We start from the raw sequence: 12,751 nt of genomic DNA on the forward strand, positions 1-12,751 counted from the left end.
GCGACCGCCTTTAGCGGGAGCAAGGCGGGAGGGGGGGGGAAAGAGATTTCTGCGCAGGCGCAGATCCAACGCGCAGGAAAAACAGGAGACAGGAAAGCTGTGGAGTCCGTATGATACGCGTGCGCAGGCGCCGTTTAGCGCTAGAGAGGTTGCAAGGGTCGCGCGAGGCTACCTTTCCTCCCCCCCCCTCTCTCTCTCACCCCACCGCTTCTCTGGGGAAACGGGATTGGAGGGAAAGAAGCAGGCGCGACGTTGTGATTGGATAAGAAAAGCACCCAGGGTGGGGTTAGCAGAAGTGAGGAGGAGCTTTGTCAAGGCGGAGGCCAGGTACTTTGTTTCAGGAAAGGAAGCTGCGCAGAAATTGGCAGAACCTGATAGCAAAGGAAACGCTAAGTGTTCCCTATGAATTCTGCTGGAGTTTCTCAGCCTGTAAGATATGTGGACTTCAATTCCCAGAATTCCCTAGTCAATATTGAATTCTGGGAATTAAAGTCCACATGGTTTAAAAGATGCCAGGGTTGAGAAACACTGCATTATGTACATTTAATTATTTGGGGGAAGGACTAGCGTTTGCCACTCCAGCTAGGTGGCAGGCCACTATGACCCAATTGCGAGAAAGCTAGCAGTTATTTGGATAGGAGACCACTAGGAAATCCTACTGGTCTCCCCTACAATAGGAGTTGGAATATAAATAGCAGCTAGAAATCCTAATGGTCTTTCATCCAAATCTCTCCAGGATTGATCTCCCTCCTGGAAGAAAGTGGTGGCAAACCCCTGACTTCTTCAGAATGGAATGCCTGTAGATAGTTTGGACCAACTCCCCAAAATCTCCGATTCACCCACAAACTAACCTGTTAGGTAAACTTCACCAACTACCTTTATAAGGGCTGTATTTATACAACATGCTAACCCAGAGGTCTCCAAACTTGACAACTTTTAAGACTTCAACTTGTGGACTTCAACTCCCACAATTTCCAGCCAGTTGATGTCCACAAGTCTTAACGTTGCCAAGTTTGGGGACCCCTGTGCTAACCTGTGGTTAAATGAGGCACACTGTGTTAATTCAACTCTATTTTTTTTGCACAAAAATTATACTTAACTGGGTTTGTACAAAGACACAGAGCAATGTGTAGCCAAAGTTAGTTGCAAACATCCATTTCGCTTATTTGGGATTAAGAAATTGTACATACAGTGCTGTTTGATCAACCACAAATAAATTATGGCTTAATTTATCTGATTGCCGTTTGGGAAGCCATGATAAAACTATGATTTGGAATGTTACACACATATGCCTGCTAGTATTTTCTCACAAAGGATATTGGTGAAGGCAAGAATAGGCAGCTGAAAGCAGGATAGGATATTTTGCAATTTGGCTGTGGCACATCTGCAAATAAAGAAAACTAAGTTCAGTAAAGAACCAGAGAGAGAAATCCTTATCCTTCCACTTTACTCATCTGATGCCCTATGCAAGGACAGGCAACTACCATTTATCCACAGGAAAAATGCATAATTATTTAATTTATATTCTGCCTTTATTATTTTTATAAACAATTCAAGGTGGCAAACATATCTAATACTCCTTCCTCCTCCTATTTTCCCCACAATAACAGCCCTGTGAATTGGGTTGGGCTGAGATAGTGACTGGCCTCACCCAGTTTTCATGCCTAGGGCAGGATTAGAACTCAGTCTCCCAGTGATTGGAGACAACCATCTGGCAGTCATGCCTAATGCGGGACTAGAACTCACTGTCTCCTGGTGATTGGCCCAAAGTTACCTAGCCAGTTTTCCACATCTTAAGATGGAATTAGAACTCATGGCCTCTCCTGCTTTCTAGCCTAGTGCCTTAACCACTAGAACAAGCTGTCCTCAAATCACTCCCAGCCGACTGCAAAGGTAGCCTTCATTTTTGTGGTTGTTGCAAATCAGAAGTATTGTTTTCCCATATCTCACTCCCACCGGCCTGTCATGAGGAACTAATGGAGGAAAAATTGTGTGATTTATTTTTTACGTGTGGGTGGCCAGGAATGCACTTAGCTTCCCAACTGCTGTGATATCTGAAAAAAATTAATCACTCCCACTCACTGGACTAAGTTAATAACCTTTCAAAGAACAATGGTATATGTTGCCTAGTTTGAAAAAGATGGGCAGTTTCTCAAGCCTATCACAATATTCATTATCAATCTATGTCCAGTTCACCTAATATAAATAGATACAATGACCAGGGGGGTCTATAGGAAAAGAGGCCTATATCTAAATTTAAATTGAGGACAATCATGCACTTGGCCCTGTAATTAATTAAGACCCAATTAATCCATTATAGCTATGACCTAGGATTCTCTCTCTCAACCTGCTTAAACCACTCTTCTCAACCTTGGCAACTTTAAAAATGTGTGGACTTAAATTCCCAGAATTCTCCATGCTGGCTGGGACGTTCTGGGAGTTGACATCTTAAAGTTGGTAAAGCTGAAAAGCATTTGATGCTACTCTTGCAAATCATTTATGTTTTCCAAATCTTTTTTTGGGGGGGTGGGGGAGGGATGCTGCCTTGAGACTTTTTCTGCTGGCACATTTTTTGGTTCATTTTGTTCATTCTTCAGTGAGTCTGTTGCAAAGTTTTTATACTAAACGGCAAGAACACTTAAATAACCCAGATAAGTACCCTTCAAATTTAGTGTTTTTCAAATTTGCAACTTTAAGATTTGCAGACTTCAACTCTTGGAATCTTCCAGCCAAAATGCAGTCCGGAGGATTTTGGAAGTCTAAGTCTACACATCTTAAATTGCCAAGTTCTTTTTTTAAAAAAAACTGCTTTAGGCCAAGTACAACCCCAGGCTCAGGGCAGAAATCAGACAAAAACATCCCAAATAGCTGTCTAACCTCCATTTCAAAGGATACTATCTTTCTCCAAAATGACTAGTAAATCTGTGGCCCTGCAAAGATGTTGAAAATTCTAGGAATGGATTTTTTTTCTGCTCCAGATGACACTTCTGAAAGTTATTCTGCTTAAGGGAAATGTTGAAGCCTGGCCTTGATAATTACAATTTTACATCTTGAAAAGTGACATTGATGCTTTTTTTTTCTCATGCAATCTTTACTTGAAATATTTCCGATTATAAATAGAATGTAGTTTATGTATCATTTTCATTAAATCTGCAATTAAAAAAAAAAAACAAAGACAGACTTCAAATATGATTACACCAGTCCTTTTAAAAGTCTTTCCGTCATATGAAAAAGTGCCATGGCTTGGCTTCACAATCCAGTCTTTTAAACCTAAAGTGTATTTTAACATTCTGTATTACAAAACAGAAAATATGGTACAAGTAATGAAACTGTTAAAATGCTGGCATTGCCTCGTTTTCACATCAATACATAAAAATCACCACACATTAAGATATCTTGTTATTAACAGTTAGAAATATTAACACTAAATATCAAGTATAAATCAGGAAATAATGTACAAACTATTTCCAAAGCGTGTTTTTCAAATACAATTTATATACAACATTCAAGAAATTCTTAATGTAAGACATTTCCAACAGATGCTATGTTGCTGTTTGTAGGTGTTTAAATGCTGTTGTGGCTTTTTCCAAAGTGGTTTTCAGCAATGCTAGAAAAAAAAATATCCATAGAAGGAACAAATATCAAAGCTGTTTAAAAAAAAAGCAACGTAGGTCGTACCTTTTTGGATATCCACAATTCCAACATAAAAGCGGTTATCTTCCTACTAATCCTCTGGTGGTATTTAAGAAGCATTGTTTCTCAAATTTGACAACTTCAAGATGTATGGACTTCAATTCCCAGAATTCCCCAGCCAGCTGGCTAGGGAATTCTGGGAATTGAAGTCCATACATTTTTAAAGTTGTCACATTTGAAAAACATTGGTCCACAGTTACTGGGCCATCTCCCCTGAAGTGGTGACACCTACTGTCAGAAGAATAATTTGGGGTTCCAACTTAAGCCGGGATTGCACAATAAATAAATAAAAATGAGGTCCAGATAGATGTGAGGAAAGAAGAAATATTTATTCCTAAAAGCAAAGAGTTCGCCTTTAGGGCCAGCTGAAAAGAAATGGGGTAGAGTTTTATTGGGGAGCTTGTCCTAGGTGTGCAAGTGTCTACCTGCTGATTCTAGGATGATCCTTGAAGGGCATCTATATGTATGTATGTCATCTATGATGTTTATTCTTGTGAATATGCAGTTCCACTGGGATACCTAATTTAATTAACTCTCTTTGTGTTTACAGACCTTATCCTATATGGATTAGGTCTGGGTAACTTATTGGGGGGAGTTTGAGGAAGTTATATTTTTTCCTCCCGTTTGCTATTTTTAATTGATTAACTTAACTTCAGCTTGACTGTCACTTTCCTAGTGGAGACACTGATTCTCAGTCCATTGTGGATTCTGATAATATTTTAAGGGAAGATGGAAACAGTGTAAAGAATAAAATATATTTTGATCCAAACTTCTCACACTCCTCAAATCTTGGCTGATCTTGAAAAAGCTAAGCAGACGTGGGCTTGGGTAGTACGTGGCTGGGAGACAACCAGGTAATCCCAGGATGGCAATCAAGACTGGGAAGTCTTAAAAGATGACAATGCAAACTATCCCATACAATTGCTAAGAAAACAGCAAGGAGCTGCCCATGAAGTCATTGTGGGATTTAGCTTAGTCGGAGGGATGCTTTGTTTCAATTAAATAATGGTGCAATTTTCACTCCCTCCCTCAGCACAAAGAGCCAGGACAAATGCCAGAAGTAACTGCAGGTTAGTACATTCAAATTGCTCTTTTCAACAACTTTTCGCAGCATTGACTGCAACTAGGCCAACACAGAGATTGTGGTAGGAGGAATAGTACCATAAAGCAGAATATATTAGAGAGTTTTAGTTGGTCCTAGTGGAAACCCTTTTTTAAAGGAAGAAAAAAAAATTAGGAACACATTATTCCAGCTCTTAAAATGTGGGAGGATGTTATAGTTTTTTAAATATCTGCTTTCTCCTATTTGTAGCACTAGATATATCAGGGTTTTTCTTTAACTGATAACTAATTAATTGGTTGTTATCCAAGTCCCTTTGGATGGAGAGAAAAAGAACATAACATTTGGCAAGATGTTTATTTTGCATGTTTGCATGTTTATTTTGCACGTTCCCTTTACTTTTTTAAAAATAACCACTAACTTAGTACCTATATAGTTTTGCTATTGATATTCTTATCCATAGATGAGAATCCATAGCATTCTGTAGTTGCTATAAGTGATGAGATTTTGTGCGGTAGGAATGTCTCATCTGTACTTTTCATAGATTCACTTTTTTAATCAATTAATTTTTGTCCCTGTTAATCTCTGGGGCACAGTCTAAAACATTAAAAAATGTAAGCAAAAGCATATTGAACATAAGGCTTTAAAGAATATTACAGGCTAGATTCTTCCATGCCAATTAAGTAAATTTGGCCGGTTTTTGGAATGTTGTAAACTGTGCTAGTTAATTCAAGAGACTAAGATGGCAGAAAATTGGTTTTGGGTCCCTCTAGACCAGGGGTGTCAAACTTGATTTCACTGAGGGCCACATCAGGGTTGACTTGGGGAGACTGGCATGATGTGGCCAGGGTGGCTGTGGCCAGCTAGACGTCACTCACTGAGGGTCCGTTTTCGGCCGCAACAGCAGAGGTGGCATTCAGCAGGTCCTGACCAGTTCTGGAGAACCAGTAGTGGAAATTTTGAGTAGTTTGGAGAACTGCAAATACCACCTCTGACTGGAGATTTTACAGTATCTTTCCCCTGCCACACCCACCAAGCCACGGTAGTAAAAAAAAATTGAATCCCATCTCTGCGCGACGACCTCCTGCAGCTCTCTGCCGGTGAAAACGGAGCTCAGGGAAGTTGTGTGCAACCTACCTGGGCTCCGTTTTAGGCCGCGAAAGTTTTCTGCAACCTTCTCCCAGCAAAAATGGAGCTCGGGGAGCTTTTGGGAGGCTGCATGTGGATCTGCCAAGCTCCGTTTTCACTGGCAGATGCACCGTAGGCTGGTCCTTCACTGTTTCCAGGTTGGGCCAGTGGCCTTGAGTTTGATACCCCTGCTCTAGAGTAACAGTCCCTATTCACTTGAACACATCCTTTGTTCGCTTATAATGCTACGCCAGAATTTTTTATTTATTACATTTTTATGCCGCCTCTGTCCCCCTACATGGTGACTCTGGAATTCTTCAACCATAGTTTGTTAAATCTGCTTTGTATTCTTCTGAGGATGCAACATACAAACTACATTATGCCAAATCTATGCATATGAATTTATGACTCAGTTCATCCACTGCTACACAAAGAATCTTGAGTTGAGCAGCATTTTAAAAAACAAACAAATCCTGCATTTTGGCCTTCCAGAGTGGAAATACATGTCCTGGTAATATTGTTGACTGGCAGAAAAAGATCAGTGGGTGGGGTTTTTTTTGTGAGGGGTGGGGTGGTAGGTTGTTAACTAAGGTGAAAATACACAGGGTAAATGTGTATTTTTAATATACATTAATAATATTAATATGCTTAAAAAGCAAAATAAAATCACAGTATGATTTTTTCCCCTAAAAGCTCAATATACATTTGTCTATGGAGATTCTCAGTTACCCAGTTTAAAAGTGCTCTTGGAATGAAAGGAATAAAAATCCTTCCCTTCTCCACTAGAATTCCTCAGAACTGAGGAATCTTCTTGGATAAGAAGCGAAACCTCTTCAAGCAAAACAAGAAAGTCCAGTTGCCTTTTGAAAGAAAGCCCCTTTGGGTCAATATACATTTCTTTGTAACATTTGCCAATGTTTCTGCAGATAAATATTTCCTTGGTATTGATTGGTTAGGAGCTATAAAGCCATCATATATCCCACCTCCATGTCTATTCCAATGTAAATTTAAGAATAAATTCCAGCGATCAAATAATCAAAAACAGGGAATCCTTGACTTACAAGAGTTCATTTAGTGAGCATTCAAAATTACAACAGGAGTGAAAAAACTGAGTTAAGACAGTATCTTCACACTTACGACCATTGCAGCAGCCTCACGGTCACATGATCAAAATTTGGATGCTTGGCAACTGACTCATATTTATGACAAATGCATTCCCCCTTTTGCGACCTTCAGTCAAGCAAAGTCAGTGGGGAGCCAGATTCACTCAACAACCATATCACTAACTGCAGTGGTTCACTTTGCAACTTTGGCAAGAAAGTTTGTAAATTGGTGCAAAATTCCCTTAACAAGTGTCTTGCTTAGCAACAGATATTTTGAGCTCGACTGTGGTTGTAAGTCGAGGACTACCTGTAATTTATCCAGAATGGTAAACAGTCTCCTGCTTGGGCAGGTGGTTATATTAGAAGACCCTTAGGGTCCCTTCCAACCCTATTATTCTATGTTGTCACAAATTGAGGATGAGTTAGCAGTCATAGGCAAGATTACTATCGTGCAAACAGAACACTGAGCAAATCTCAAATATATCTCCCTGCATCCCAGTAGTAGTACTTAGACTTATATACCGCTTTACAGAGCTTTTACAGCCCTCTCTAAGCGGTTTACAGAGTCAGCCTCTTGCCACCAACAATTTGGGTCCTCATTTTACCCACCTCGGAAGGCTGAGTCGACCTTGAGGCTGGTGAGATTTGAACTGCCAAATTGCAGGCAGCCGGCAATCAGCAGAAGTAGCTTGCAGTGCTGCACTCTAACCGTTGTGCCACCAGTAGCTGTGGTTTTAATCATAGCTCAATTAAATACTTTTCGGAATACCTTGAGCCTGAATAAAATCTAACAAAGACCAATGCAATTCAAAGGAAGTGCACCCGGAATAGCTGAAACACTTCCGGGTTTGGATATTCCGATGCCGAACCAGTTGGGTGAACAGAAAACAAGAGATATATTCAGTGACGTGCTTGTCACACAACCCACAAACATCTTCCAGCTGCGTGGTGGTCCATCCGATCTGAAGGATGCTAAGGTTGTCGATGATCTTGTGAAAATAATAATAATAATCAGGTCAACAGAAGCTGTGGGACCTTCTTGGTTTCTCGAATGGGTTTCGTACGTCGAAAGAGGAAGTGGGAACAAGTGACGAAAGAACCTCTGCAAGGATTATTAACAACAGCACAAAAGTGTACCAGACCATTCAAACATCACCTCATTGCCAGTACTGTAGTGCACTGATTCATATCCAGCATGAAATGAATACTATTTCACATACAAATGCTTCTTTGTGCTACAGCGGTATCCAACATCTTACGATCCATCAATCATCAATCATTTTAAAAAGAAGAAGAAGGAAGAAGAAAAAAAAAGACTTGCCCGTACATCCAAGTTCCAAAAAAATGGACATAAATATTGAAACAAATTTGACACAGGCGCTTGTCATTTTATTGCTGATAGTTTCCATACTGGCCCTGTTAAACAACGGGAAAGTGAACAAGAGAGAGAAAATGAATTGTAAATAATTCATTTCTACATACAGTGTAAAGTACGCCTTCCTTTTCCATTATAGAATTTAAGGACGGCGAAGAAAAGCTTTCCAAATTATCTGTCAGATCTTCTCAAAAGCGATCAAGCAGGGCGAAGAGACAACCTTCTCCAAGCTTGATAGAATTAGGAAAAATATTTGAAGGGAGAACAGAAGAAAAATTCCAGCAAAGCCTTTGACTTACAACTTGTTTAATGGCTGTTTGAAGTTACTGGGAAAAAATGAAACACTTTTTTACACTTATTACAGTATTCCCACGGTCACAAAATCCAGATGCTTAGCAGCTGACTCATGTTTATGACGGCTGCAGTGTCCCGGGGTCATGGAATCCCCTTTTGTGACCTTCTGACAAGCAAAGTTAATGGGGAAAGCCAAATTCACTTAACAACCATATTCCTAACCTAACAACTGCAGCGGTTCACTTAACAGCTGTCATAAAACATGGCAAAACCCACTTAACAACTGTCTAGTTTACCAACAGAAATTTTGGGCTCAATTGTCATAAGTTGAGGACTGCCTGTACTGATCGTTTCTCAAATACCAGGTCCATCTTTTGAGGCCACAGGTACCAAAAAGACCTCTCTCTTTTTTAAAAAAAAAAAAACCTTCAAATTTGATTAGTTCTTGGTGATTTCTCTTTCGAGAAACCTTATTTTCATCTGTTTTCATCTTTTTTAAGAGGTAATCCTTCTGGTTTAGTTTTGCAAGCTCATAGACCCCTTACTGGAATATTGTGGGTGCAATGCTGTTGACCCCCTTGAGTGAAATGAAAGTAAATATTCACTAAATATTTCAGATAAAACATAACATTATCTTAAAACACACAGTAGACTAGATTCTCTGCCCAGAAAACAAGTAGTTCAAGCAAATCTGTCTTATTTGATTGTCTGACTAGGGGAGACATGATAGCAGTGTTCCAATATCTCAGGGGCTGCCACGAAGAAGAGAGGGTCCATCTATTCTCCAAAGCACCTGAAGGCAGGACAAGAAGCAATGGGTGGAAACGAATCAAAGAAAGAAGCAACCTCGAACTAAGGGGAAATTTCCTGACAGTTGGAACAGTTAATCAGTGGAACAATTTTCCTCCAGAAGTTGTAAATGCTCCAACACTGGAAGTTTTTTAAAAGATGTTGGATAACCATTTGTCTGAACTGGTGTAGGGTTGCCTGCTAGGCAGGGGGTTGGGCTAGAAGACCTCCAAGGTCCCTTCCAACTCTGCTATTCTATTCTATGCTATGCTATGCTATGCTATGCTATGCTATGCTATGCTATGCTATGCTATGCTATGCTATTCTAATTCTAATTCTAATTCTAATTCTAATTCTAATTCTAATTCTACTCTACTCTATTCTAATTTCCCAACTATTTCTGTAAAGCTCCCATACCTGGAGCTTCCCAACACTCTTTTGGTCTACAGTTCTCGTTTTGCCCAGCTTAACGTTTCTCATGTCATTTCAATCCCTTCCCAGCTTACCTGTTCATAGCCATAAGACCTCTGTTGCTGCGCAGATGGGCCGGTTTGTGAAGCTCTATAGCTTCCATACTGTTGGCCCTGTCCTTGTTGGTAGCTGGAATACTGTGTTGATGTTCCTTGGGCAGGTCCTGGAAAACACACACACACACACACACACACAAAACAGCAAAAGTCTTGACAAGAGTTCAAAAGACAGGTGTCAAATCCCAACTTGCAAGTTCTTTGGTTTGCTGTTTTGCGGTGGCTGGTTTACTTTTTGTATTTAGCAAACAGGAGGTTTAGCAGAAAGAAAAGGACAGTCTTTGATGGCCTTCAATTCCTCTCTAACCTTTGAAATAGACCGAGTGCACGGCTAGAGAGAGGAAAGTTGAGGAAAAGTGACACACTTTAATTATAAGCTGTAAAAAGTGAGGCACTCTTCGCTTCACAAAGCAGAGTCCAAATTGGTTTACAGGTAGTCCTTAAGTTACGGAATATAGAGTTGGAAGGGACCTTGTAGGTCATCTAGTCCAACCTCCTGCTCAGGCAGGAGATCCCATACCATTTCTGACAGGTGGCTGTCCAGTCTCTTCTTGAAAGCTTCCAGTGCTGTTGTGTGTCCTCAACATACAAACAGGTAGTTTTGTAACTGTTTAAAGTTACAATGGCACTGAAAAATGTGACCTGGTGATGGGAGATGGGTGGAGGGAAGGCGGGGTGGGACTTCCTCCCACATCCAGGGCCCCCTCTACCCCTTAGGCAGGAAACCCTGTACCATTTCAGACAAACGGTTATCCAACCTCTTCTTTAAAAACTTCCAATGTTGGAACATTTCCAACTTCTGGGGGCAGTGGTACAGCTTGCCTCCAGAAGTTGTAAATGCTCCAACTTCAGAAGTTTTGAAGAAGAGATTGGATAACCATTTGTCTGAAATGGTACAGGGTTTCCTGCCTGAGCAGGGAGTTATTTATTTATTTTATTCCTTATTTATTAAATTTATTTTGCCGCCTATTCGCCCACGGGTTGGACTAGAAGACCTCCAAGGTCCCTTCCAATTCTGTTGTTCTATGAGGCATCCCATCCTCTGCTTAATGATCACTTAAGGCCACCTAAGTATGGTCTTTTAAGGGTCAACTGGGAACAGCAGTAATGAGGGTCATTTTAAGCAAACACATAGGTGCCCAGTTTATCTGTCATGATTTGCAACCATAATGGGCAGGCTCCGTTACATACAGGTGGGTCCTTGATTTACGTCATAACCGAGACCAACTTTCTGTTGCTAAGTGAGACATTTGGTACATGAGTTTTGCCCCATTTTACGACCTTCCTTGCCAAAGTTAAATGAATCAATGCAGTTGTTAAGTTAGTAACACGGTTGTTAAGTGAATCCGGCTTCCCCATTGGCTTTGCTTGTCAGAAGGTCACCAAAGGTGATTACATGACCCTGGGACACTGCAACCGTCATAAATCTGAGTTAATTGCCAAGCATCTGAATTTTGATCACGTGACCATGGAGATGCTGAGTAAGTACAAAAAAACGGTCGTAAGTCACTTTTTCAATTTCTCTCCAACCTTTGTTGTAACTTCAAACCATCACTAAACAAACTGTTGTAAGTCAAGGGCTACTTGTTCTGGAAGCCAGTGTCAACCCTGAAGCTGACCTGACTTCAGCCATTTTGAGGCTTCTGTGTTGCCATACTGGAGCTGAGGGAATAGCGAAGGGGGAATTAAGAGATAGCTGGGGTTTTGTAGCCAAAGCAAAATACTTTCTCTTGAGAACCAAGGACATTTTAAGACCTGGCCAGAGAGAGAGAGTGGAGGAGCGATGTTACCAGGCGGCCGGACAGCACCTTGTTTTGACCATCTGACTGATTGGGGAAAGGGTTTACTTTTAAATAGGTGAAAACCGCAGAAATCTTCAGAGTCGGTTTTCACCCAAACTGTGCCAATATGATATGTCCAATAAAGCTATTCTTGGAGGAATCTCCTTGCCTTGGAGCTTTGTTTGTTATGGATGTATTATGTGGAACCCTGACAGCCAGAACTCTTGCTCCTTAGGAACATCTCCTGGACCTCCATCTCAGTGGTGGGATTCGAAAAGCTTTACCACCGGTTCAGTGGGCGTGGCTTGCACACACTTTGCTTGCGTGCATGCGCTAAGCACACACTTTGCGCTGGCGCAGAGGTGTTTGCACAGGCGGAGAGGCATTGCAACTCACCTCCTGCAAGCCTGTACTCTCCTGGTTGCTTCAGCAGCGCGGCAGTCTGCTGTGCTGTGCAAAGCAGCTGCGCTTCAAAAGCAGAGGATAAATGTGAGAGTGGGAGCTCTGGTGGGTGGGCGGGCCCAACAGTAGAGCGGGGGGGGGGAACCTGTTTGGTCTCCACTTCTCATCACTGGTACCGGCTTGGCAGAACCAGGCTGAACCACCACTGCTCCATCTCTGATGGAAACAGCTCTCCTGCTCCTTTCACCTGCCTTTCTTCAGCTTCTAGTTCCTCTTGTGAAGTCACCCCAGGCTTTTTTGATTGCTGGCCTGGAATTCGGCTCTGGAATAAAGGACTTCCTTCTAAGCTCTTCAAGCTGTCTATCTTTGAGGCTCTTTCCACGGAGTTGACATGTTTTTTTTGTTCCAATTATGAGGCAAGAACCCCCTGAAGGTTTCGTTTTGTGCGTGAAGGCCTTGAGATGAGTTGCAACCATTAACTTGTGTGTAAACTTCTCTTTATGTACCGAACCCCTTTATAGCCAAGCTAATTGCAGCAGTTAGAATCGATGTGCTAATTCCCCCGAGGTTATTGTTCAGCCTTGAAATAAAAACTGGAG

General features: G+C 41.2%; 1 protein-coding gene and 1 long non-coding RNA gene across 7 annotated transcripts in view; one reads left to right on the plus strand and one right to left on the minus strand.

The window, feature by feature from the left end:
- The first annotated feature begins 44 nt into the window (after positions 1 to 44).
- The window catches only part of LOC148126006 (uncharacterized), a 32,861-nt gene continuing 20,154 nt past the window's right edge, over positions 45 to 12,751 (plus strand). The window contains exons 1-2 of one of the 2 annotated variants that reach the window (XR_015742674.1): positions 45 to 104; positions 4,727 to 4,763. This is a non-coding gene — a long non-coding RNA (uncharacterized LOC148126006). Of the gene's footprint in view, positions 105 to 245; positions 328 to 4,726; positions 4,764 to 12,751 lie in introns of those variants that run through there. The other variant, XR_015742673.1, reaches the window with a different exon arrangement.
- Positions 3,572 to 12,751, minus strand: part of SS18L1 (SS18L1 subunit of BAF chromatin remodeling complex) — a 31,941-nt gene continuing 22,761 nt past the window's right edge. For 2 of the 5 annotated variants that reach the window (XM_026697284.2, XM_087928914.1), the window contains exons 10-11: positions 9,949 to 10,076; positions 6,489 to 8,400 (exon numbers count right to left, since the gene is read on the minus strand). In XM_026697284.2, coding sequence (XP_026553069.1) covers positions 8,374 to 8,400; positions 9,949 to 10,076 — 155 coding nt within the window. In that variant the 3' untranslated portion in view covers positions 6,489 to 8,373. Of the gene's footprint in view, positions 3,608 to 6,488; positions 9,447 to 9,948; positions 10,077 to 12,751 lie in introns of those variants that run through there. The other 3 variants (XM_087928916.1, XM_087928913.1, XM_087928915.1) reach the window with 2 other exon arrangements.

The sequence above is a fragment of the Pseudonaja textilis genome, chromosome 3 (assembly GCF_049901715.1).
Source record: "Pseudonaja textilis isolate UNSWEBS1 chromosome 3, rPseTex1.2, whole genome shotgun sequence".
Lineage (NCBI taxonomy): Eukaryota > Metazoa > Chordata > Lepidosauria > Squamata > Elapidae > Pseudonaja > Pseudonaja textilis.